General features: G+C 37.0%; 1 protein-coding gene across 2 annotated transcripts in view; it reads left to right on the top strand.

The window, feature by feature from the left end:
* Positions 1-18,072, top strand: part of DYNC1I2 (dynein cytoplasmic 1 intermediate chain 2) — a gene marked incomplete at its 5' end in the record, with an annotated part of 52,321 nt that extends 34,249 nt beyond the window's left edge. Inside the window, 8 exons of one of the 2 annotated variants that reach the window (XM_081241782.1) lie at positions 111-236; positions 1,129-1,275; positions 1,645-1,758; positions 2,077-2,210; positions 3,099-3,243; positions 14,149-14,289; positions 16,147-16,272; positions 17,820-18,072. In XM_081241782.1, the coding sequence (XP_081097908.1) occupies positions 111-236; positions 1,129-1,275; positions 1,645-1,758; positions 2,077-2,210; positions 3,099-3,243; positions 14,149-14,289; positions 16,147-16,272; positions 17,820-17,930 (1,044 nt within the window). In that variant the 3' untranslated portion in view covers positions 17,931-18,072. Of the gene's footprint in view, positions 1-110; positions 237-1,128; positions 1,276-1,644; positions 1,759-2,076; positions 2,211-3,098; positions 3,244-14,148; positions 14,290-16,146; positions 16,273-17,816 lie in introns of both variants that reach the window. The other variant, XM_081241781.1, reaches the window with a different exon arrangement.
* Positions 18,073-23,972: the final 5,900 nt, after the last annotated feature.

Here is a 23,972-nt window from a genome sequence, read left to right as displayed (position 1 = left end):
TAGGAATTTGTATTTTCCGAATAATTTAATAATAACAGTTGAGTAACTAGGAATGTAAAACAGTTCTCATTATGCATAGCGTTTTTTTCCCACTTGATTCTTGCGAGCAGTATCCAGAGTTACTTGTGGCTTCCTATAATAACAACGAAGATGCTCCTCACGAGCCTGATGGTGTGGCCCTTGTATGGAATATGAAATACAAAAAAACTACTCCAGAGTATGTGTTTCACTGCCAGGTAAGATGGTCTTTTAGCAGTCCTTCCCAAGTTTAAGAATTCACTAATGAATTTAGACAAGTGCCTTTCTTCTTTTCTTGTCAGCATAATGATTTCATTGGATTGGCATTTACTAAACCACCCCATATTTGCAAACAGATGTTAATGAAAAACTGAAGACTTCTCAGTTCAACATGATCTGCGTTTTCTAGCCTTTCTGACATCTCTTATGTTTAATCACACCTAAAGTCCTTTGCAGTTGTGATTTTCTGTTATTGTGACTGATTGTATAAAAGGAATCTTTTATAAAATGTCTTTTCTACAGGGAGTTTCTCAGGAACTTATTTGCTGAATATACAATTAGATGGTTGGCCCACTGAATTACTTATACATGGCCTGAGGAGTTGGAACTAGATAGTTTTAAGTAGAAACATATGTTTGAAGTAGGAAACAGATGCAGATTTTTAAAGTGGATTTCGTGGGAGGTTAGAATTTGCAAGCCTTTCTGGTTGCATGTTATAATCTTTTAATAATATCATAATTCTGCAAAAACACTTAACTGAATCAAAACTAGCTTATACTCTGTTGTCAGATTACTGTCAGAAGCTAAAGTAGAGCCAGTTATCTTCTGATTTAATGATGTAATCAAATTAAATAATTTTTGCTTTCTTCGATAAATTGCTTAAACATTTCTGTAAACAATCATTACATTTGACTTTTAAGCAAAACTATTCTAAAGCTGTATCTTATGTTCTAAAGCAAAATGAAATTTTTAAGTGTATTTATTTACTGGTTTTATAATCTCTGATACTTTACAATAAAGGGGAAAATGTTTTGGATATAGATTTATTTTTATAACTTGTCACGCTTCTTCCATTTGAACCTTAAATATAAAAATCTTGCTTATTTGCAGTCAGCCGTTATGTCTGCTACATTTGCAAAATTTCATCCAAATCTGGTTGTTGGTGGTACATATTCAGGCCAGATTGTGCTGTGGGATAACCGTAGCAATAAAAGAACTCCAGTGCAAAGAACTCCACTGTCAGCTGCAGCACACACAGTAAGCAAAGGGGTTATTTCCATTAGATTTCTGTCTTCTTTCACCATTAAATACTTAGTAGTGTCCATCAGAGTAGTCTCAAAATGTGTTTCCTTTGCTGTGTGAATTTCTCATCATTTAGCAACCAAAACTGAAGGCTTTTTTTTTTTCTTTGTATTTTTGGAAATCTATTTTATTAGAAACTCATCTCTCTTCTGAGATAATGTTTTGCTAATCTACGGAATAGCATCGAACTTCACATTAAAAATGCTGTCAAGATATGAGACTGGATATGAAACAGAACACCTGTGATTATACAGTAAAAATTATTTCTTTTTTTTTTTTTGGTAAATAATCCCAGAAAACTTTCTTTAATATCGCTTTCTTTAGCATCCTGTATATTGTGTAAATGTTGTTGGAACACAGAACGCTCACAATCTGATTAGTATCTCTACTGATGGAAAAATTTGTTCATGGAGTCTGGACATGCTTTCCCATCCACAGGTAGGTTAAACTTGGAAAGCTCTGAAATTTTGAGGCAAATACTGGTATTTTTTTTAAAGTCTATATAAACCCTAGCTTATGTTTTTCATAAATGTTTTATAATAGTATTATAGTAAAAGTTTATAAATCTAAACATGTATAAATGTAATTTGAGGTATATATACTTCATTTTCAAACCTGCTTCATTTAATCAAACTAAATTTATATAAGTAGTATAGTAAAATAATTGTTTATAAACTAAATAAGACTAGAAAATTTTCTTTAAAAAATTAAAAATTATAAGTTTACAAAATAATTTACTCAATTTTTTCTGTGTAGGATAGCATGGAATTGGTTCATAAACAGTCAAAGGCAGTCGCTGTGACATCTATGTCCTTCCCTGTTGGAGATGTCAACAACTTCGTTGTTGGGAGTGAAGAAGGTTCTGTGTACACAGCATGCCGCCATGGCAGGTAAATCTAAACTGGAATTTACAATTATTTAAAATTCTCTCTTGAATAATCGTATTAAAACAAATTGCCTCTTATTCAAGTAGAAATCTGTCCTAGAGCCACTCGTTATTTGTGACAAATTATTTAAATTCAGGTATATAAAATTAAAACTTAAATACTTTTTTAAAATAAAAGGTTATTTTGGATCATGATGTGTTCTGGATTTTGAGGGTTGTGGTGTGTTGTGATTTTTGTACGTGTGGACGTGCTCACAAAAGTTAGTGGTAGGAAGTAGCATTCAGCAGTTACAGATACAAAATGCACATGCCACATACTGACCTTTAAAGTTGTAAATAAGATTTTCAGCTGTTTTTCCATCTTGATTTATTTGGACTTTGAGCCTTAGTTCAGTCCTCCTGATAATCGCACAGTAATGATGTCACATACACGTTTTAAATTGACTAGTATTTCTCCTGCTGTTCAACCTGTTTTGAAATTGTCTAGCACCTTATCAATTGCTTCCTTTAAAAAAAAATTGAGTGTTCTGATTTCATCTCAAGTACAGATCACCTTCACTTCAAAGCTTTTGATTTAAAAGTAGCCCAGATTCTCTCTCTTACATGTAGCATTCATTTGTCTCTATTCCACCACCTCAGAACCTCAGATATTGGACTTTTGATTTCTGTCATCAATAGCATGATGTTTATGGTTCCAAAATGTACTTAACCACTTAAGTAGCCTTATCAAATCTGGATAGGTAACACTCAACATAATTATTCTTATGTGTTAGGAGCACAGAGTTAAGTTTGTTGAAATTATGTCAAAGTGTAATAAATAAACCCATGATAACTTATATTTATAAGTGGTCTACTTACAAGAGATTTCCCTATTTTCACTCTTATGAAACAGCAAAGCTGGAATCAGTGAGATGTTCGAAGGGCATCAAGGACCAATTACTGGTATTCATTGTCATGCAGCTGTTGGAGCAGTGGACTTCTCACATCTTTTTGTCACTTCATCATTTGACTGGACAGTAAAACTTTGGACAACTAAGGTATCTAAAAACAGATGTCTAGTCAAGTACTCAGGTTTCTGACACAAGGTGGTGCTCTATTACTACATGGGAAAGACAAAAAGCCTCCTAATAGCTTAGAATGATTTACTGATAGATCAAACCTAATAAGTTACACAGAACATGAATGAACAACTAGATGTTGAAGTTTTCTTAAAAGTAGGCTGACAAGTGTGGTAATCCCACACATGACCAAGACCAATCTTCCCACCACTTCAGGCTTTTCAAGCACAAAACTGCTTACCCTGAACTGAGTTGGAGGAAAAGCCGCTGAGGATCTCACATGGCACTCACGTAGCTGCCCTATAGCCCAACACAAAAGCTGTGCATTTGCTCTTTGAAGAGCTTTTAGAAGCTATTCAGAACTGCATTGGCTCACAGAGCTGATGGAAACCGGAGAAAAGATAGATAAAACCTGAGGTACAGTAAGTCTTATACAGTGAGACTATACATCATAAACTGGAATCATTAAGAAAGTATTGTGTAAAGACTTCTATGTACATATATATGGATGCATATACATTTTTGTTTTCTGCAATACATAATTTAAATAGTTTGTCTGGGTTTTAATCAGCTTTGAAAAACCATTTATGTTATAAAGTGCTTCCTGATCCCACAGCAATTCCAGGTAGATGTGACATTGCCCTGCCTCATTGAAAGTCTCACGGCAAATCCAGGTAGGGAACATTTCTTCCTGTGATAGGCCTTGTAGTTTCATTTGACCCCATTTAAAAATTAAAGTGCCTTGACTTTTCTGTCTGGCTTTTCTGCAGTATTACATTGCTGCTGGCAAAGCTGCATACTTGAAATATCAGATTCTATTTAAGTTAAATTTTAAGCTGTGTTTTTTCATGTTTCCGTCTGCCTTATCCTAACTTTATTTGATTCTTCAATTTCTTTGAGAAAACCTAGTGGTCTTAAGAGGTATTCTTCACTATGACAGTGGAACTCATTTATTTATCAAATGCTGGCCTCAGAAATCAGGGATGAACTCACTATTCACTCTTGTCCTTTCTTGATGCTTTCTTAGTGAGTTAGAAAACTTTCTCTTAAAATTGAACATTTTCAGGTTTGGGATTAATTAGCAGGCATAAAAATAGCATTTAAGTCTAATGAAGGAAAACATATTAAATAGTGCTTAACCCAGTGTCTAGCATGATAGGCACTTAATATTCATTCGGTTCCTCCTTTTCCTCTTCATGGAGATCAGACGCTCTGTCTGAATGCATATAGTGTCAATCATCTGTTTTCTTTCCTGGATTGTTCTTGAATTTTTTTTTTTGAATGAGATTTATACAGTGGCAAAAGGTAGATGTAGAAGATTCTCACAACCACCAGCAAAGAAACGCATAATCCAGCTAGTAAAACCAAAGCAAGATGCAGAATTGGAAAGATGAAGCCAACTCTCTCTCTCTCAGCTGTAGGCAGCCACGTAAGTGGCTAGATTTCTGGTTACGCTTTCACCTTAGTAGTCCTTTATAGAGACACAGGAAGTGTTACATCTTTCTTAGATTGTTGGCCAGCTTCCTTTTTCAGTAATTGAAAAGAATCTTTTATCTATTTGTAGATTTATTATTTTTAATATCTCGGTTTCAGTTTGCCATCCTTCTTTTATCTTTAAATCTGAGGCTTCCATTCTTATATATATTACCAAATAGGACTGGAAAATGAAGACTTCATCTTGCCTAAGCAAGAACAAAACTTATATTTATGATAGCAGACTGATTGATGCTTGCTTTTGTGGTACTACACAGCTGGTTGATTGGTGGTTGATATTTTTTGTTCCTGTATTTTGCTATATTTCAACATAGAACTGCCTACTGAATAAGAATGACAGCCAGGCATATCTCTTTCTTTGCTAACTGAGCTAGGCATTGCTTCCTTATGTGAGCTTCATATAGAAAACTCATTTATTCATTCAACTGTGATACATGGCTCTCCACTTCCCACCCCCGCCATGCATACCATACCTCTCCAATGTTAGTGGCCAAAGGATAGGACAACACAGAACAGGGTGTTTTTGTAGAATAGCAAGTACCCTCTAGAACTTTATCAGAAGAATTACCTTTTATTCTGACTTATCTTCACACAAATAGTTCTACTCTGTGAAGGGTGGAGCAGCAACAGTCTGCTGAGCATTTTTTTTATTTGGCCATATTATGGCTCCCAAGGTCATTGTTTTGATCTTGGATTTATACTTCATAGTTAATTGTGTTGCTGGTATTCATTTTTTCCCTGAAAACTTGGTAGAGCCTCTGTGCTCTCCAACACAATGATAATGAATAATGGGCAAGGTTTTAAAATAATCTCTTCTTAAAGACATTGTTCCAGTTCCATTTTAAGCTTTTTACACCAGTATCTTTACCTTCATGAATTTAACAGACTTGAAATGTTTTTCTTTGCCTTTACTTTTTAAGTGTTTTCTAACTCTAAGAATTGAGCCCCCATAAACTGGGAGAACGAATCGTTAGATATTGCTGTGTCTTTGTATCCTTTAAGATCTGTCTCTGCCCCAATAGCAAAACAAGATTCTTTCTTTTTCTCCCTTTCTATAAGTCCTCTAAAAAGTCCCTAGAAATCTCAATTTGTTACCGCCTCAAATTTAGTTTCAAGTAATCTACTTCTGTCGTCTGCTTCTGATTTTTGCAGAGTCAGGAATTTTAATGTAGTGACAGAGTTCTGGATCATCAAATTGTTTACTTTTTTGAAACTCAGTTATTTTTAGTAAAGAAGATGAAGATAGATCGTTTTCCACATTTTGGTGAAGGTTAATTTAAACCGGCCAGGACATTGCTTCTAATATATTTGAAAGATACTGTTAACTTTTTAAAATACCAAATTTGAAAATTCACAGCAGAAACACTTTGGCAGTCCTGAAAAATGGTAGCAAGAGTATGTGAGGAGTAGAAGCTTCTTGAAGGTAACCTGAGGATTCCATAAGCACTTGATTAGGGGTCAACCTGATAAATGAGCTTAATATGCCGACCACATTTAACCATACTTGTTACAGATTACTCTCAAAATATAGGAATTATTTGTTTGGAGGGCAAAATGTTTTAATGTATGCACAGTATATTCCAGGCTCAACACTTATTTGAAAAGCTTTAACCTTTTTAACTATTAGAAAATACCATAGTAACTTGTTGGCCAGTGTCCAGCCTATCCTTTGCATAGTCAGAAACTCAATTTTGTCAGTCTGCTAGGTTCGATTAGCTACGGAGTGCTGACTAGAACTCACAGGCTTCTAAGACACTGATGCGTTGGAGAAGGTCAATTTATTAATTTACAATGAGAAACAACTGCCAGAAGGCCTAAATACTCACGCTCGCCTGACCAGCTCATTGTTTCCCTGTAGACAACCCACACGGGAAGCCAAATTATAATCCGAAGGTTGCTTGGTTAGCAAGGAATTGGAACAAAAGGAGTTTTCTGATTTGAATGTTTAGTGGCATCAAGCAAAGACAGCGTGATTCATTCATCATCACATAGAGATAACCTTGCCGTGGGTGGTAATCCTCAGGATCCATTGACTGAGATGCTGTCTCCTGAACAGTGCTTGAACTGGGCACTGTCTTCATTTTTCTTGTAAGACTGCTTCTGTATATTTCCATTGCTTTTTTTTTTTTTTTTTTTTTTTACAGTTTTGCTTTATTTATTTATTTATATTTGGTTGTGTTGGGTCTTCGTTTCTGTGCGAGGGCTTTCTCTAGTTGTGGCGAGCGGGGGCCACTCTTCATCGCGGTGCGTGGGCCTCTCACTATCGCGGCCTCTCTTGTTGCGGAGCACAGGCTCCAGACGCGCAGGCTCAGTAATTGTGGCTCACGGGCCCAGTTGCTCTGCGGCATGTGGGATCTTCCCAGACCAGGGCTTGAACCTGTGTCCCCTGCATTGGCAGGCAGACTCTCAACCACTGCGCCACCAGGGAAGCCCCCATTGCTTTTAATAGACACATTCCTTCTGAAAAAGTTAGTATCTTCCATCAGGTTATATAGGACGGTATTTCTGCCCTTGGAATTGTTTCTTTTTAATGAGAATCTGTTTATTTCTGTCCCGATCCAAGTGAGGACATACTTCCCATTTCTCTGGAGAGCACCTCACTGTTATGTTCATGGATTTACTATAGGGACTCTTTTGGTTATTAGTCTAGAACTCCTCAGTTACCTCCAGAAAAATACAGAATTACTGTATTAGTTTCCTGGGGCTGCTGTAACAAATTGCCACAAACTGGGTAACTTAAAATAACAGAAATTTATTCTCTCACAGGAGGCTAGAAGTTTGAAATCAAGGTGTTAGCAAGGTTGGTTACTTTTGGAGGCTCTAAGGAAGAATCTGTTCCTCTTTCCATGCCTCTTTTCTAGTTTTTGGTGGTTGCCAGCAATCTTGTGCTTTTTGGCTTCCAGCTGCATCACTCCAGTTTCTGCCTCTGTCATCGCATGGAGCTTTTCCTACTTGTCTCTGTCCAAATTTCTCTCTTCTTTTAAGACAACAGTCGTGCTCTAGATTTAGGGCCTACTCTAAGTAGTATAACCTCAGCTTAATTACATCTGCAAAGACCCTTTTTCCAATATCGACACATTTACAGGTTCCACATAGACTTGAATTTGGCAGGGGGCTGGGAGTGGGGGGACACTATTTAACCCATTACTGTAAAGAGCTCAGAAAAAAATATGGTTTGTCCCTTGACCCTACAGTGTTTATTTATTTATTTATTCACCACTGTACTAGAATGAGTTACCTTTGATTATTCAAATGCTATCTATTGTTCAAAGAATGATACATTCTTTTGATTCATTCTTTTGAAAAAAATGTTTGCAAACCTTTTGTTTATAAGAATTTTAGAGCTGCAGTGACCTTTAGACATCATGTAGTTCAGTAATTCTCAGTTTTGGTCACATTAGAATCACCTTGGCAATTTTTTTAAATTCTAGTGCTCACCTGGCACCCCAGACTGATTAAATCATAATATCTAAAGGGACTCAGGCAACAGCATAATTTTGAAAATCCCTCCAGGGTTAGCGGGATTACAACGTATAGTCAAGGTTCAGAACCACTGATACAGAACTTTTGTTTTGTAAATAAGGAAATAGGGGCCTGGAATGAAGAAGTGACTTCTCCAAAGCCTTAAAACTAGTTATCGGTAGCCCTGAGATGAGAGTTTATATCCGGCGCCCCTCTTCAGCTCTCTCCTGCTGCCCCTCTTCCACTTAGGCAGAAGTTCTCTTCAAGTTAAGAAAAAGTATTACTATTAAAAAGTACTTCAAATGATCCATTTGGGATTTTAATTTGCAGTATCATATATAAAATTAATATATTTTGAAACAATTTTGGTGTTGTATGTATGCTTTCTTTCTCTTTGAGGGGGAAGAATTGTTAATCCTTGGATGACTGTGTTTTTTAAACTTGAAAAAATTACAAAGGTTTCTAATTACATTTAAAATTTGGGAACATGTTTCCATTTAGTGTATTTTTATTTTTAATATAATCTTTTACCCAGTTATAATACATCCTACTTTTTGCCTCTGGCTGTATCATAGTCCACTGAATAGATGAAATATTTTATTTAATAATTTCCTGAGATATTCAGCAATCTTCTTTTTCACTTGAGATGTAATTTTTATGTAAGTTTTAATCTAATTTTTATATAACATTTTTCATATTTTATAAAAAATGGAATCATATGATATGTACTTACTTGTATCTGACTTCTTTTGTTCAACATTATGTTTGTGAGAGTTATTCCATATTGTTGAAGGTAGTCGTAGGTTGTTTATTCTCTCAGATATATACTATTCCCTTATGTAAATATACCATAATTTATCCATTCTGCTGCTGATGGTATTTGGGTTGATTGTAGTTTGGGGTTGTTATGGATAATGCTACTATGAGCATAGTTGTAGGTGTCTTTTGATGGACACAAGTGCTCATTTCTGTTGGGCATATACTTAGGAGGGAAATACTTGGCCATAAGGTACGCATGCATTCTGCTTTAGTTGATACTGCCAAGCAAATTTCTAAAATAGTTTTACCAGTTTATAATTCACCAGTGGCATATGAAAGTTTTCCTTGCTCTACAACCTTGCTGACACTTGGTATTTTCTGCCTTTTTTTTCATTTTAATTACTCTGATGGGTATAGTTGTATTGCAGTTTGGTTTTCATTGTATTACCTTGAGACTAAAGAGGTTATCTTAAGCTCCTTTCCATGTGTTTATTGGCCATTTCGTGAAGTGCCTGTTTAAGTCTGCCCATTTTTCTGATAACCCCTTCTTTAAAAATAAAAATTAAACATTAATTAAAAAAATCTTGTAGACCAGTACAGATTCTTATAGAGTCGAGCATGTGCACATGACTGTGAACAACTTCTCTTTTAAGTCTTTGATGAGAGACCATAAAATTGCCTAAAATTGGGATTTTCTTGAAGAAGTATACAATTGCCTCAGGATTTACGGGTCTTAGCACGGTGTTTCTTAATCGTTGTTGTGCATCAGAATCTCTAGTGGAGCAACACCAAAAAGACTGATGAAGTACATTGAGGGTGGGGCCCTGCATCTGGATTTTTTAAAAACTCTGCAGATGACTGTGATACTCATCCCAAGTTGAAAACTACCTCAGAGGGAGACTTCACTTGGCATTGTTGCCAAGGAGAGTTATAGGAAAATAATGACCTTAAGAAGGAAAAAAACCCTCTTAGTTTCTGTTTTTAGCTTACTTATAAGTTTTGTTAAAATTTTTGTTTTCTTAATTACAAACAGACATTTTTGGCTATTAAGATAATCATGCAGTTGACATTTACTATGATATCTGAAAATTTTAAATTTATAATTTTAAACTTTTTATTATGGAAAATTCCCAGTAGATTCAAAAGCAGAAAGAGGAGTATAATGAAACCATTGTACTCATTACCTAGCTTCTAAAATTATCAACACGTGACCAATCTTGTTTGATCTATTCCCGTTTATATTCCCTCCCCAGTCCTGGATTATTTTAAATGCAGACATATCATTTAATCTATAAATATATAGTATGTATCTCTAAAAAATAGTCATTAAAAAAAACTGTAATACTACCATATCATTGTCACACCCCCCAAAAATGAATAGTGATTCCTTAATTTCATCAAATAGCCAGCGTTCCATTAAAAATTTTTTTTTACTATTTACTTGTTTGAAGCAGGATCCAAATGAGGTTCATTTATTTGCGATTGACATATCTTTTGAGCCACTCTCTTAAAATAGGGTTTCCTTCCCTGTCTTGTTTTCTTGCTACTGCTGTTGTTGAAGAAACCAAGTTGGTTGTCCTATTAGTTTCTCACAATCTGGGTTTTGCATTCTTGTGGTACTGTTCATATTGTCGTGTATAGTTGTAGATGTTTATAATTCTGTAAAGAGAAGCTTACCCTCGTGAATCACTTGGTGTCCCCCAGTCCTTATGTTGACATCTCTTCATTCTTTTTGGTCATTTGAAGCTTATTCTGCAGTAGATTCCTCAGGAGGTGCTCGTGGGTGCATTATTCCCATATTCTGAAGAGTCTATCTGTTTATGAAGGTCAGTTTGGCTGTATGTAAAATCCACAGTTTACATTTCTTTTTGATTACCTTAAATATGTTACTCTATTGTTTTCTGGCAAAAAGCATTGTCAAAAAGTATGATGGGGCTTCCCTGGTAGCGCAGTGGTTGAGAGTACGCCTGCCGATGCAGGGGACACGGGGTCGTGCCCTGGTCCGGGAAGATCCCACGTGCCGTGGAGCGGCTGGGCCCGTGAGCCATGGCCGCTGAGCCTGCATATCCGGAGCCTGTGCTCCACAACGGGAGAGGCCACAACAGTGAGAGGCCGATGTACCACACACACAAAAAAAGTCTGATGACAATCTGATTTTTTTTTTTTCTTTACTCAAGACTTAGTCTTTAAAAATCTGGATGATTGGGCTTCCCTTGTGGCGCAGTGGTGGAGAGTCCGCCTGCCGATGCAGGGGACACGAGTTCGTGCCCCTGTCTGGGAAGATCCCACATGACGCGGAGCGGCTGGGCCCATGAGCCGTGGCCGCTGAGCCTGCGCGTCCGGAGCCTGTGCTCCGCAACGGGAGAGGCCACAACAGTGAGAGGCCCACATACCGCAAAAAAAAAAAAAAAAAAAAAAAAAAAAAATCTGGATGATCAAATCTTTTTTTTTTTTTTAAAGGGTTGAATGTCCTACATACACAGGATTTTCTTTAATATGAAGTTTCAAGCTGTCTTTTCTTTTAGGAGAGTTCTCTTAAATTAAGACTTTTGTATTCTATAGTATTGCTTTGGGTTTTTTTAGGGCCTGCCATTATAGGTATATCTTTGTTAATCTTTGTCTATCAGTTTTTTTAAAAATTCACTTTATCTCTTCTTTCTTTTTTAAAATAACTGTTATTGAGATACAGTTCATATACCATAAGATTCACCATTTTATAGTGTGCAATTCAGTGGTTTTTGGGTTTTATTAGAGCCATCCTGGTGCTATGAAATGATATCCCATTGTGGGGTTTTTTTTGGTTTTTTTTTTGCGTTACGCGGGCCTCTCACTGTTGTGGCCTCTCCTGTCACGGAGCGCAGGCTCCGGACGCGCAGGCCCAGCGGCCATGGCTCACAGGCCTAGCCGCTCCACGGCATGTGGGATCTTCCCGGACCGGGGCACGAACCCGTGTCCCCTGCATCAGCAGGCGGACTCTCGACCACTGCACCACCAGGGAAGCCCACCATTGTGGTTTTGATTTGCATTCCCCTGATGGAGAATGATGTTGGGCATCTTTTCAAGTGCTTATTTGTATTTGTAGATCTTCTTTGGAGGGATGTCTGTTAAAACTTTGCCCAAGTTTTAATTGGGTTATTTGCCTTTTTATTAAAATGTTGTAAGAGTTCTAGATACAAGTCGCACTTATCAGGTATATTATTTCCAAATATTTTTGCCTATTGTATAGGTTGTCTTTTCACTTTCTTGAGGGTATTATTTGAAGCATAATGGTATTTAATTTTGATTTAGCCAAATTTATCCTTGTTTTTTTTTGTTATTTGTGCCTTTGTTATCTAAGAAATCATTGTCAAGTCCAAAGTCACAATGATTTACTCCTATGCTTTCTCCTAAGTTTTATAGTTTTATTATTTATTTGTTTGTTTGTTTGTTTGTTTTTGCGGCACGCGGACCTCTCACTGCTGTGGCCTCTCCCGTTGCGGAGCACAGGGTCTGGACGCGCAGGCTCAGCGGCCATGGCTCACGGGCCCAGCCGCTCCGCGTCATGTGGGATCCTCCCGGACCGGGGCACGAACCCGTGTCCCCTGCATCAGCAGGCAGACTCTCAACCACTGTGCCACCAGGGAAGCCCAACCTCTTATATTTAGATCTAAGATATATTTGAGTTAATTTCTGTATATGATGTGAGGAAGGAGGGGTCCAACTTCATTTTTTTGCATGTGCATATCCAGTTGTCCCAGCATCATTTGTTGAAAGGCTGTTCTTTTCCCATTAGTTGTCATGACACACTTATTAAAGATCTGCCACAATAACTTTGTGTAAGATTTGAGTGAGATCCTTTTTTTGTTGGTTATTGTCTATTAGTGAAATGAGTTTTTCTCTACATTTAAGAGGAAGGGAATGGCAAGGTTAGCTTTTCTGGTTTCATAGTCTAGGTTAAAGCTCTTCTGGGTTTTTTGCAAAGTGGGTATTTATCCCTCTATCTTGTACTTTCTGAAATGTACCTTTTTCTGTTCCTCTCCACCACCTTTATCTGAACCTTCTCTTTGCTTTGTCCCTATTGTGCTGTATTCCATAACTTGGATTCCATTCCTGGCAGTTTCTTTTTGGTGAGACTGTCTTGAAAAGGGAGCTTTGATTTGTTAATTTTGCAAGTTTATCGGGCTCAGACTGCATCATTAGACCTTACTTATATCACACTGGAGTCTGCCTACAATTATTTATAAATTGAATTCTGTTGAACTCCCTCCCAGTCTCTGCTCCTGCTCCCAGACTGACCCCCACACTGTCCAGTGAGCACCCGCTGTGGACTGTGAGGCTCTTCTGTTCTATTCTCCAGCTGTCAGAAGCCCTTGTGCCTTCCCGTACTTCTTCCCACACAGATGTACTGTGCAGATCTCATAGTAGTCCAAGGTTTGTTTCCACCTGCTTACATTTGGAGCTTTGTCTCCTGATTTTAGTGTAGATGTTGCCGGTGAATCTTTGGTTTTGCTATCCTCATTGCTTTGTCTGGGTTTATGGGGAGATTTAGAGGAGATTCAAAAAGTATACTGCCATTGCTCCCATCTTTCCAGAATCCTCTCATTGAAATGTTTTTAAAGCACATTCTATTCCTTTTTTTAAACAGTATGGTGTCTACAGGTTAAACAGAAAATGCAATCCAGTCACTGATTTTGTTTAAATTAATTAATTAATTAATTTTATTTATTTATTTTTGGCTATGTTGGGTCTTTGTCACTGCACTCAGGCTTTCTCTAGTTGCAGCGAATGGGGGCTCCACTTCGTTGCGGTGCACGGGCTTCTCATTGCGGTGGCTTCTCTTGTTACGGAGCATGGGCTCTAGGCGCATGGGCTTCAGTAGTTGTGGCTCGCAGGCTCTAGAGTGCAGGCTTAGTAGTTGTGGCACACGGGCTTAGCTGCTTCGCGGCATGTGAGATCTTCCCGGGCCAGTGATCGAACCCATGTCACCTGCATTGGCAGGCAGATTTTTAACCACTGCGCCACCAGGGAAGCCCCAGTCATTGATTCTTAGTTCATAACTCCAGGTAATTCTTTAGTGAAACAAATTATAGGAACTTTTTCTAGGCTGAGTTAAGTATCATAAAATGTTATCATACCTGTTGAATATATGTCATATTTTGACTGTGCTAAAAATCAACTTTTTCCTTTCAGAATAACAAGCCTTTGTACTCATTTGAAGATAACTCAGACTATGTTTATGATGTTATGTGGTCACCCACCCACCCAGCCCTGTTTGCCTGTGTGGATGGCATGGGTAGGCTGGATTTGTGGAATCTCAATAATGACACAGAGGTGAGCAGGAAAATAACAAAAATTGCACTGAAAAATAGAAAATTGGAGATTTATTGAGTAATTTGTGAAATTCCTTTTATCCCAAGACATGTAAAAGGACTCTGTGATTGTAGCTTCATCACAAAGAAACCAAATAAGCTTTGTACCCTAAATAATAAACACCATGCTGTGCAGAACTGAAGGGAGAAATATTGTTGCCAAGAGGACTGGGGCATTTCCTTTTACTTCTAAAAAACACTATCCTGTCTCTAATGTCCTGACAAAGTCTCATTTATAAGGCAACTGGGATATTTTTGATTCATAGGCTAGAAAGCAGATAGTTTCAGATTGTTGACATATGTTAGCCTTAATTCTGAATTTCTAAATTATCTCTTAGCCTTGATAGAATTGTATATTATCCATAAATATTAGTCTTAGGCTGACTTATTTGAATGAAGCAAAACGTATTTTGATGACTTGTTCCATGAAACACTGAAAACAGAGTGTTACTGTTACTATAAAATTAATATAGAAATCATCAAATTTCCTAACTGCTATACTAAAATGAGTTATTAGGAATGAAATTTAACTGCAGCTATTATTTATGTTTAACCAGGTTTATTTTTACCAATGTGGAGAGGCTTGAAGTGTTCTTAGAGTTCTGTATTGCTGTGTGGTGGTAAGAAGTAATGTTAGCAGTTCTGCCAATAAAAGTTTTTGAGGAGAAAGTCTCTTGATGCCTTCTCCCACAGCCCACTCTTTCCCACATCTCTTCATATTTCTAGTGGCAAGTGTCCAAAATCCCTTGAAGTAAGTTAGTTGGTTATACAGGACAAGGAAATTATATACTGGAAATGTAAGAATTTTAACACTGTGCTAACTCGTGCTTTAGTAGTTTGAAGAGGAACATTCAGATACTGCTATGGAAAGGTATTGACTGGCTAGATGACTGGACTTGATTATACATTTCTAGTTACCTAGAATGAGACCAATTTTTTTTCTTAATTTGGATTTTGGTGTTAGACATTTGTGGTGACAGTAAAATTTGGATCTTTTCTATAATTTGCTAACTCAGAGAAAATATCTAGGTTATAATTTTTCTCTTAGAACAATTTTGGCACTCTAGAAGGTTAAATTAATTATTTGAGGATGACTCGTGTCAAATAGTAGGATTATTTTTAATCAGATTTCAAAAATTTAAAAATCACTGTGATAGTGTTCTGAGTCAAACATTGAAGGTTTGTCCCATGCGTGGCAAATAATTTCTTTTTCCCTAGCACAGCAGAGGGTACAGTCAGATTCCAGGGGATGGTGCCATTGTGTTGGTGACATCATCCTGCCCTGCTCCAGACAGTTCATGGGAACAGGGGCTTTGGAAAGACCCATACTGCATCTTTAGTATGAACTGTTTCTAGCAACTGTGGATCAAATCACAGGTTTTAGCTAACAGAGATGCAAACTACAAAAGTAATTCCTGTCCTCTAAAATTGAACCATAAATCTGTTTATGAAGGCTTTTGAGATGTTTCTTTAAGTGAGGTTTTGGCCATCTGTTTTCAAATGGCTTGACTTCTTAAAGAAGTTAAAACAACAAAGAATCCTTTATTAAAGAGAAGATCTTTCAAAATGATGTATCCAGTTATGTGAAAATTTCTTATATAAGGGCTTAAGTTATTTTCCCAAGCCATTTTCAAGGATTGACTATAATGTCCTTCAGAATGTATCACTGAACAGGAAGAAAGTCAGGAAAATTCTTTATCTATTTTCATCTTTGTTTTAAAAAATGTAGCCAGATTGGAAGAAAGAAGAATTAGTTTTACATGTTTATAGAAATCCTGATGAAACTTTTAACACTACACTATATTTTAAATGACTTTAGGTGCCAACTGCCAGCATTTCTGTGGAAGGTAATCCTGCTCTTAATCGTGTAAGATGGACCCATTCTGGAAGAGAGATTGCCGTGGGTGATTCTGAAGGACAGATTGTTATATATGATGTGGGAGAGGTATGAGGCTCACTGCCTATAATTTTGACACATCTATTTAGCTTTCACAGCATTGCAGTGGCAGTATCTTTGTGGCTAAAACTAGTCTTTGGAGTTCATGAATTGATAAAACTTACTTTTCACTATAGAAGCAACTCTTGAGGTTAATTTTCTTTCTAAACTGAATGTCCTGTGTCCCCATGCAGCAGATTTTGAGGGTAGTATCGTATGTTGGAAGTACCTTCAAGCATGCATTGCTGGAAATTAGAAATTCTTCAGGCAGAAGAAATTCAGAGTTATAGTTGGACTTTGGGGCTTTACAGAATTGTTATTGAGATAAAATTTTATTTTTCTGTATTCATAGATTTCTTTGGGCCAGGTAGTGGAAATCAAAGTAATATCTTTTAAGAGTTATCTGATGACTATGTGAAATGTCAATCTTGACTCCTTGAGCCTTGTTGCAAAGCCATTATTATTGAACCCAACAGGATGACTTGCAGCTCTCTCATCTTTACTGTTTGGGTTGACTGTACACAATGCTCAGGAGTGATTTCCTCATGTTTTAGCCCTGGCTAGCGCCTTATTCACTCTTTCTTTTGCTATGCCTTATGATTCCCCATTCTCTCTGGAAACCCCACAGCCTCTGGCAATTAGATCTGGAGGGAGGTAGAGTGACTCATTTAGAACAGCCAGTTGAACTGTCTGCACAGATGGAACTACTCTGTATCTGCACTATCCAACGTGGTAGCCACTGGCCACATTTGGCTATTGAACACTTAAAATGTGGCTAGAACAACTGAAGAACTGAATTTTTAATTTTATTTAATTTTAAGTAATTTAAATATAAATAGTCACATTTGTCTGGTAGCTACCATATTGGGTATCACTGTCCAATATAGTCTAAAGTCATACAGTAGATTTAGAAGCAGGCACATCCATTTGCCACACAATGTTTTGTGCCCTAATGTGGCATGCCAGATTCCTCAAATATTATAATGACAGCTGTCAAAAATTTTTGGTCATTGGACTGCTTTAGTGAGGCAAAAGCATCACAAGCCTCCTTTCCCCTTTTGCTATTGGTACATCACTAAAGTGGTAAGAAGTAGCATACCTTTTGATGAAGATGGATTAAGATATCAGGAAAGGTTATCTTAGGTTCCAAACAAAAATAAACACAAGAAACCAGATCTTACGAACCATGCTTCACAAATTATTTCATACTGGGAATGGTGCAAGAAGTAAAAATTTTTGAGGAATTCCTGCCCACCAACAAAATCCATGAGATAGTGCATAGGAGTTATATTTACAGAGCATCGTTGTCATTCTCTCTTGCACGGATGATGATAATAGCAAAATCGTTTCTGAGGCTGTCACAACACACTTCCCAAACACTATCTTTTGTTTTGAAATGTTATAAATCATTGGTATAGTCTCTGTAATTATGGAAAGGCCATTCAGGTCAATTATTACTTCTTAATGGGAAAAGTATTTGAAAACACTGAATAATAGTAGGTAAGATGATCTTTTATTTCAGTGTACATAGAACATTGTATTTCTTTTAACAGCAGATTGCTGTCCCCCGAAATGATGAATGGGCACGGTTCGGCCGAACACTTGCAGAAATTAACGCAAACCGAGCGGATGCAGAGGAGGAAGCAGCTGCCCGAATACCTGCTTAGCTCCTGAAAAGGGAATATGTAGCCGTAGTGGATATGGGGAAGACTCTTAAGTAGATTCTAGAACTATTTGCATGCTTCTGTCTAAATGATAATTAAAAGGAAATTTCGTGGATTAAACTGTGGATTTAATGCAGCAAGCAAATCTTACAAAGTCCTTTTTTATATAACATGCATCTTGTTTTGGATTTGTGTCATTTTTAATGCAGCTGATTGACTTTACAGAATGCAGCCTTTTCTGAATTCTTATACACAGGTGTATATTTGGTATTCTTTTGAAGTCTTTTCAGCTTATAACACTATATACAGTTATTTCTAAAGCACAGATTAAGTAAGTTCTACATATTTTTAAATAATCACAATTCCCTGTTATACTGATAATGTTCTCACTAACCATGATATGTAGGAACATTGTTTATTCTTAGCCATAGCATGAATACATCTATCCAGTTCCATTCTGATATTCTTTTTTTCTTTATAATTCATGTGATAACAATCTATAAATAAACACAAATATGCTTTAACTTTTCAAATTTTCATTTTGATTTACTCCTTGCAATTAAAATTTTATTAAATTCTGCTTTTATGAAGTATCTTTTTTTCATCTCTTTCTTTAAGCTCCTGTTGTAAGCAGCCACCTCAAACCTCATAAAGCTTTGTGCCTTAAATATACCATAGTATACTGTAGATCTCCCAGTGCATTATGAGCTGATGTCTAGATAATCTATGTCAGTGACAGAATTTTTCCTAGGTTAATTTTTGTTTTAATCCCTTTTTTCTTTCCATCTAAGATATATTTAATTTAAAGAAAAACCAGAAAGCTGCCTATTATTTTCACTGATTGAGATTATATATGAGCTCTCTGAGACTGAAACCTCCTTTGAGAGAAATTGATTTTGTGGTTGCAGTAGCCATGAAGGAAAGTGTTCAAATGCATTTTGTCATTGAATCAACTCCACATCTTGAGATCTGTTACTACAACCCTGTCTATAGGCCTGAAAGGTAAGTGGCAGATATCTAAGAATTTGTGTTGCAGTCAACCTGTTTCAGGACTAGAGAAAAGGATTATGCTCAGATACTGAATTTATCCACTTTAAATTGTCCATTTCCTTGATCCTGACCTTTTGTCTTTCCAAAGTTTAACTGTCATTTATTCAACAACATGAACTAGGAAGGAAGAGTAGATGCCAGATTTTGAACATTTTTGTTTGGTTTGATTTTCTTAATCTAACAAAGATCTGTTGGGAAATGAATTTTTAAGTAATTTATTCTTAACTATGAGTATTGTATAGTGTGAGGGATAATTGACCTGGAATATTAGACCCAAACTCTAATTCTAGCTCTGGCACTCATGGGAAGTGTGATTTTAGCCAACCAGGTCTTTCCATCTGACTTTTTTATTATCTAGGAATTAAGTTAGGATTAGATGATTTCTAAATTTCCTTCCAGCTCTAAAATTATTGATTGTAATTACTTCAGGCAGTTCTCTATTTTTACATATTCAGTTTTCATATGTTGACACTTCATAGTTGCCTATTGTATACCAAAGATTTTTTTTTTAATATCAGCAGGCAAATAAATAAGTTATCTCATGGTAGTAATGTCTGTGAGCCAAAAATTCAATTTAGCAGGGTCACACTGTCTTAGTATAGAATTCATGTAATCACTAAAATAGTTACTGCATTCTTGCCCACCATTTATATAAATGACTAGAAAAAGAGAAAACATAATTATGATTAAGGTTGGAAATCATGAGATGTGGCAAATCCAGATGCTCATGGGATTCAAGTTGATGTATCCAATTGTGAAAGAATAAAGTTGGTAAGTGTTTGTAAAATACTTCTCACCAAAGAGTTTTTGCTTTTTGGAAACAACTTTCCCTCCCCTCCCCAAAAATGCAGTGTGGACCTTAATCTTTGCCCATTTAACTTTAGTCTACGTTTTTAAGAACACATGAATTTAATGTGAGGAATTGCCTTTTAAAAGTTGACTATGTAATAGCAAAAAAGAAAGTACTGAGGCTGTCAATATTGATATGAAATCTTCTGACAGATTAAGCTGACTAGAAAAGTATTGCAGCTCTTCACTCTTTTAGAAATGAAAACCTTATAATTTAAAAAAAAAATCCACTTAAAGAAATTGTACCTTATTTGTTACCTGTTATAGTTTTTTTCTGAGTGGGAAACAAGCCATAGCTTTCTGGCTAATTTCTTGTTTTGTGTTTATTGTTTGGTTGTTTTCTTTTTGAATGAGACGTTAAAGATTATTGGTTACCATCGTTTGTGTAGAGGAGGAATACTCAGTTTTGCAGACAATAATTAACTTGCAGTAAACCTCAGAAATAACCATTTTTTGGTATCATTTAAGCCAAAAAAATTAAAATTCATTGGTAGAAGCCATATTCCGGTTTATTGATCCAGTTCCCTACAAAGTTTAGAAAATCTCTTGATATAAAATATTGTTGCAATGATGCTGAGATATTGCATATTGAAGGAATGGATGACTTAAAATTTAGGAGGAGGAACTAAAGGAAAGTAGTGTTAGGGATGGTCCTAGTCTTTCCATATTGTAAGAACGTTGATTCATTCTGTTCTGTGCTAGTACTGATAGACTGTAACCTCTACCACTTGATCCACATGGAAAGGAAGGTGCTTGAATGAGTGAATGAAAATCTGTGAAGTGTACAATTTTTCATCTTTCCATTTTGTCGGGCAATGCTTTTTAAATGTCTTTCCCACAATCCTGGTATTTCAACATTGGCATTGTGATATTTTATAATTAGAAAACAGTGTACAATTAAGTACATTGGAGAGAATGGAGCTCTGATTATAGCTCCAGCTGCTCAGTGGCTGTGAGAACCAAGTTGTTTCAAACATGACATAGCGCACGAGGTGGTGGTATTATGCCTGAATCTTGGGCATAAGTCTAGGTAAAAAGCCATTGGCTTTGCCTCATTTGATGGTTTAGCGATGGGATTCCCGTTGAGATTCCCCCACCCCCACCCCGCCCCAAGATAGAGGCAAGAAATGAGTTCTTGCTTTCCTGCTATTATCTTGCTGATTGCTAGGCAACTAGGGACCTTACAAGTTTGGGAAAAATACCTGAGAATCTCTCTCTTTTTTTTTTTTTGGTTACGAGGCATTTGGGATCTTAGTTCCCCGACCAGGGATCGAACCCACGCTCCGTGCATTGGAGGCACGGAGTCATAACCACTGGACCGCCAGGGAAGTCCCAGTGGGGATCTTATTTTTGATTCATTAAAAAATGCTAGGAAATTATTTACTTAGAGATCTGGTTTACAGGTTCTGGGGGCCTCTAGTGCTACCAAAGAATAGGAAAGTTGCCCCAAAGGCAAGAAGAAAAGAACAGCCATGTTCATTATTTCTTTTGAAGTAGAGGATTACAATTAACATTCTTTTAACTAATCAACTTTAATGCCCTAAGAAGGTAATAATTTGCTTGCACTTAATATATTATAATTTTAAAATCCTTTTCACATATAAGAAACACGTTTTAGAGAAAGATCCTACAATCCTAACCAGAATGCCAACTGGAAGACTTTGAATAGTCATCACATTGTAATGCTTTTCTCAATAATAGGCCAGTGCTCTCAGACCTTTTCTTGGAATTTAGATGTATAGATTCTCTTTCTGCCTGCCATGTTCACAGTCCCCAAACTTCTTAAAGTTCAAATGGATTTCTGGTATTTAAGTTTTCAGTGTGTAGCTTCCAGCCACTGATAGTTTGAACATAGCCAATCAGTAATCTTTTACAAACTTTTCTAAAATTACAGTATTTTGTGTTGTTAGTTTCATAGCAGGAATCTCAGTTTTGGCTTCTTAATATTCCATTACCAGTTCCCAGTCAGAGGATGGAATCAGCTTGCACTCAGGTAAGCTTTCAGAAAAGTCTGTTTCACTTTGTGAGGTCGTTTATTCAGGTCTGTGGTAATGTATTATCCTGCCTCTCTTGTAATGCACTTGATTTGGTTGGAAAGCTGTGGGGCAGTGATTGTGTAGGTGTGGAACACGCCCACGTGGTGCTGAACATGCTGAGACCCAACTCTGTGACTCCGGAAATCAGTGTACCACCAGTAAGGCTTTGATGGTGAGTAATTTTATCTTTTATGAATTTTTGTAGTAGATAAAAGACATTTTTTCTGAACAAACAAATGCTTTGGATCAAAATCTTTTATACTTAAGGGTGGCTTGGTATATGAAAAAAAAGAATACTGGGCTCAAAGGTCCCAAGTTCTATTTCTGGGATCAGTATTCTCATGTTAAGTGATGAAAATATTTGCTTTCTGTGAAGGTTACATGAGATATTATATATGTGAAGACTTGTATATTATGAAGTACCACACAAATAAGGGATTCTTTTTTTTTTTTAAGAATATAAGAATGGAGAGAGACCATTTTATGTAGCCATCTGTGCAATGTAACAAGAGTTAATCTAAGGATTAGGTGGCTTGGTGTTCAAGAAAAAATTTTTTTAATTTTAAGAAATCACGTCACAACTTGAACTCTCAGATGTTTAGGAGTAGCAGTGAACTGAGGGAGAAATATTGTCCTTAATAATACTTTTCCTAGGAGTACTTTCTATCACTGCACTCTATGGTAGAATTACAAATTATGCTATAGTAGAAAAAAATGACCCACTCAGTTTCCAGCTGATACTCAGCTCTTGCTCTTATGTTAGTTACATACGTGGATTGCAATATCTGGAGCCTTAGAAAAGGGGAGGTGGAACCCCTTTTTCAAATTAATGAGAAAACAAACTTGATCCAGCTACATAGTAGTAGAACTGGAATCAGTCACTTCCACGGAAATCATGGGAACAGTAGTTACTCAACTGTTACAACTTAGGAAGTACCCATCCATCTTCCCTAGGGTCAGTCCCCTTGGAAATAAGACAGGCTCATTTTAGGAAGATGGTCACTAGAAAGAAGAGCTTCAGTCCTTGAGGATCTGTGTTTGGTTGCCAGGTGTAGAGGAAGCCCTAAAATTAGTCCTGCAGGAATAGCTTTTATCTAACTCATATCTAGATTAGCAGATATCTGCTGTCCCATTGTATCCAAAATATGACTTCCAGAAATAAGTCAAAACCTGACTTGTTAATGAATACTAATTGAGCAAGAAACTTGGTAAAATGACTAGGCCCTTCTTTTTTTTTAAAATAAATTTATTTATATTTTATTTATTTACTTTTGGCTGTGTTGGGCCCGTTGCTGTGCACGGGCTTTCTCTAGTTGCGCCGAGCAGGAGCTACTCTTCGTTGTGGTGCGCGGGCTTCTTATTGTGGGGACTTCTCTTGTCGCGGAGCACAGGCTCTAGATGCGTAGGCTTCAGTAGTTGTGGCTCGGGATCTAGAGTGCAGGTGCAGTAGTTGTGGCGCATGGGCTTAGTTGCTCTGCGGCACGTGGGATCTTCCCGGACCAGGAATCGAACCCATGTCCCCTGCATCGGCAGGTGGATTCTTAACCACTGCGCCACTAGGGAAGTTCCAACTAGGCCCTTCTTAATGGGCCTCATTTCTAGTAATGTTTGATACACTCCTGAATTTGTCAGTACATTGAGGGTCATTAGATGGATTTGGAGGGCCCTTCGTCTTCCAAGGCAAAAGAAATGGCCTTAGCCCTTCGGAAACTCAGGAGCTTTAAGGAGAGAGAATGTGTATCAGGTGAGGAAAAGGACTTTTGTATTTTGTGCTGAAAATCAGATAAGGAGTACAGTGTGATCCGTAGAAGGTTACCCCTGGGTTTTCCTGCTCCTTATTTTAGGCAAGTCCTTCATTTGTCTGGACCTTCATCAACTGTTGTAAAATGGATGCTGCTATTGTATCCGTGTTACGTGAGAACAACTAGAATAATACATCCATAGAGATTAAAAGCCCTAAGAGGCTAATTGAATATCAAGATATCATGCTTTGGCTGGGATTGTATCAACTGGGAGGAAACAACTGACTACTAAATCCTAATGTTTGGTTTGTAGATAAACCCCTTCAAAACATGGCGGTGCTGAGGTGGTATTTCTAGTTCAAAGCATC

Source organism: Mesoplodon bidens, assembly GCF_964165515.1.
Source record: "Mesoplodon bidens genome assembly, chromosome: 8".
Taxonomy (NCBI): Eukaryota; Metazoa; Chordata; class Mammalia; order Artiodactyla; family Ziphiidae; genus Mesoplodon; species Mesoplodon bidens.
Note: the sequence above shows the minus strand (reverse complement) of the source record. Positions and strands in the feature narration are given on the sequence as shown.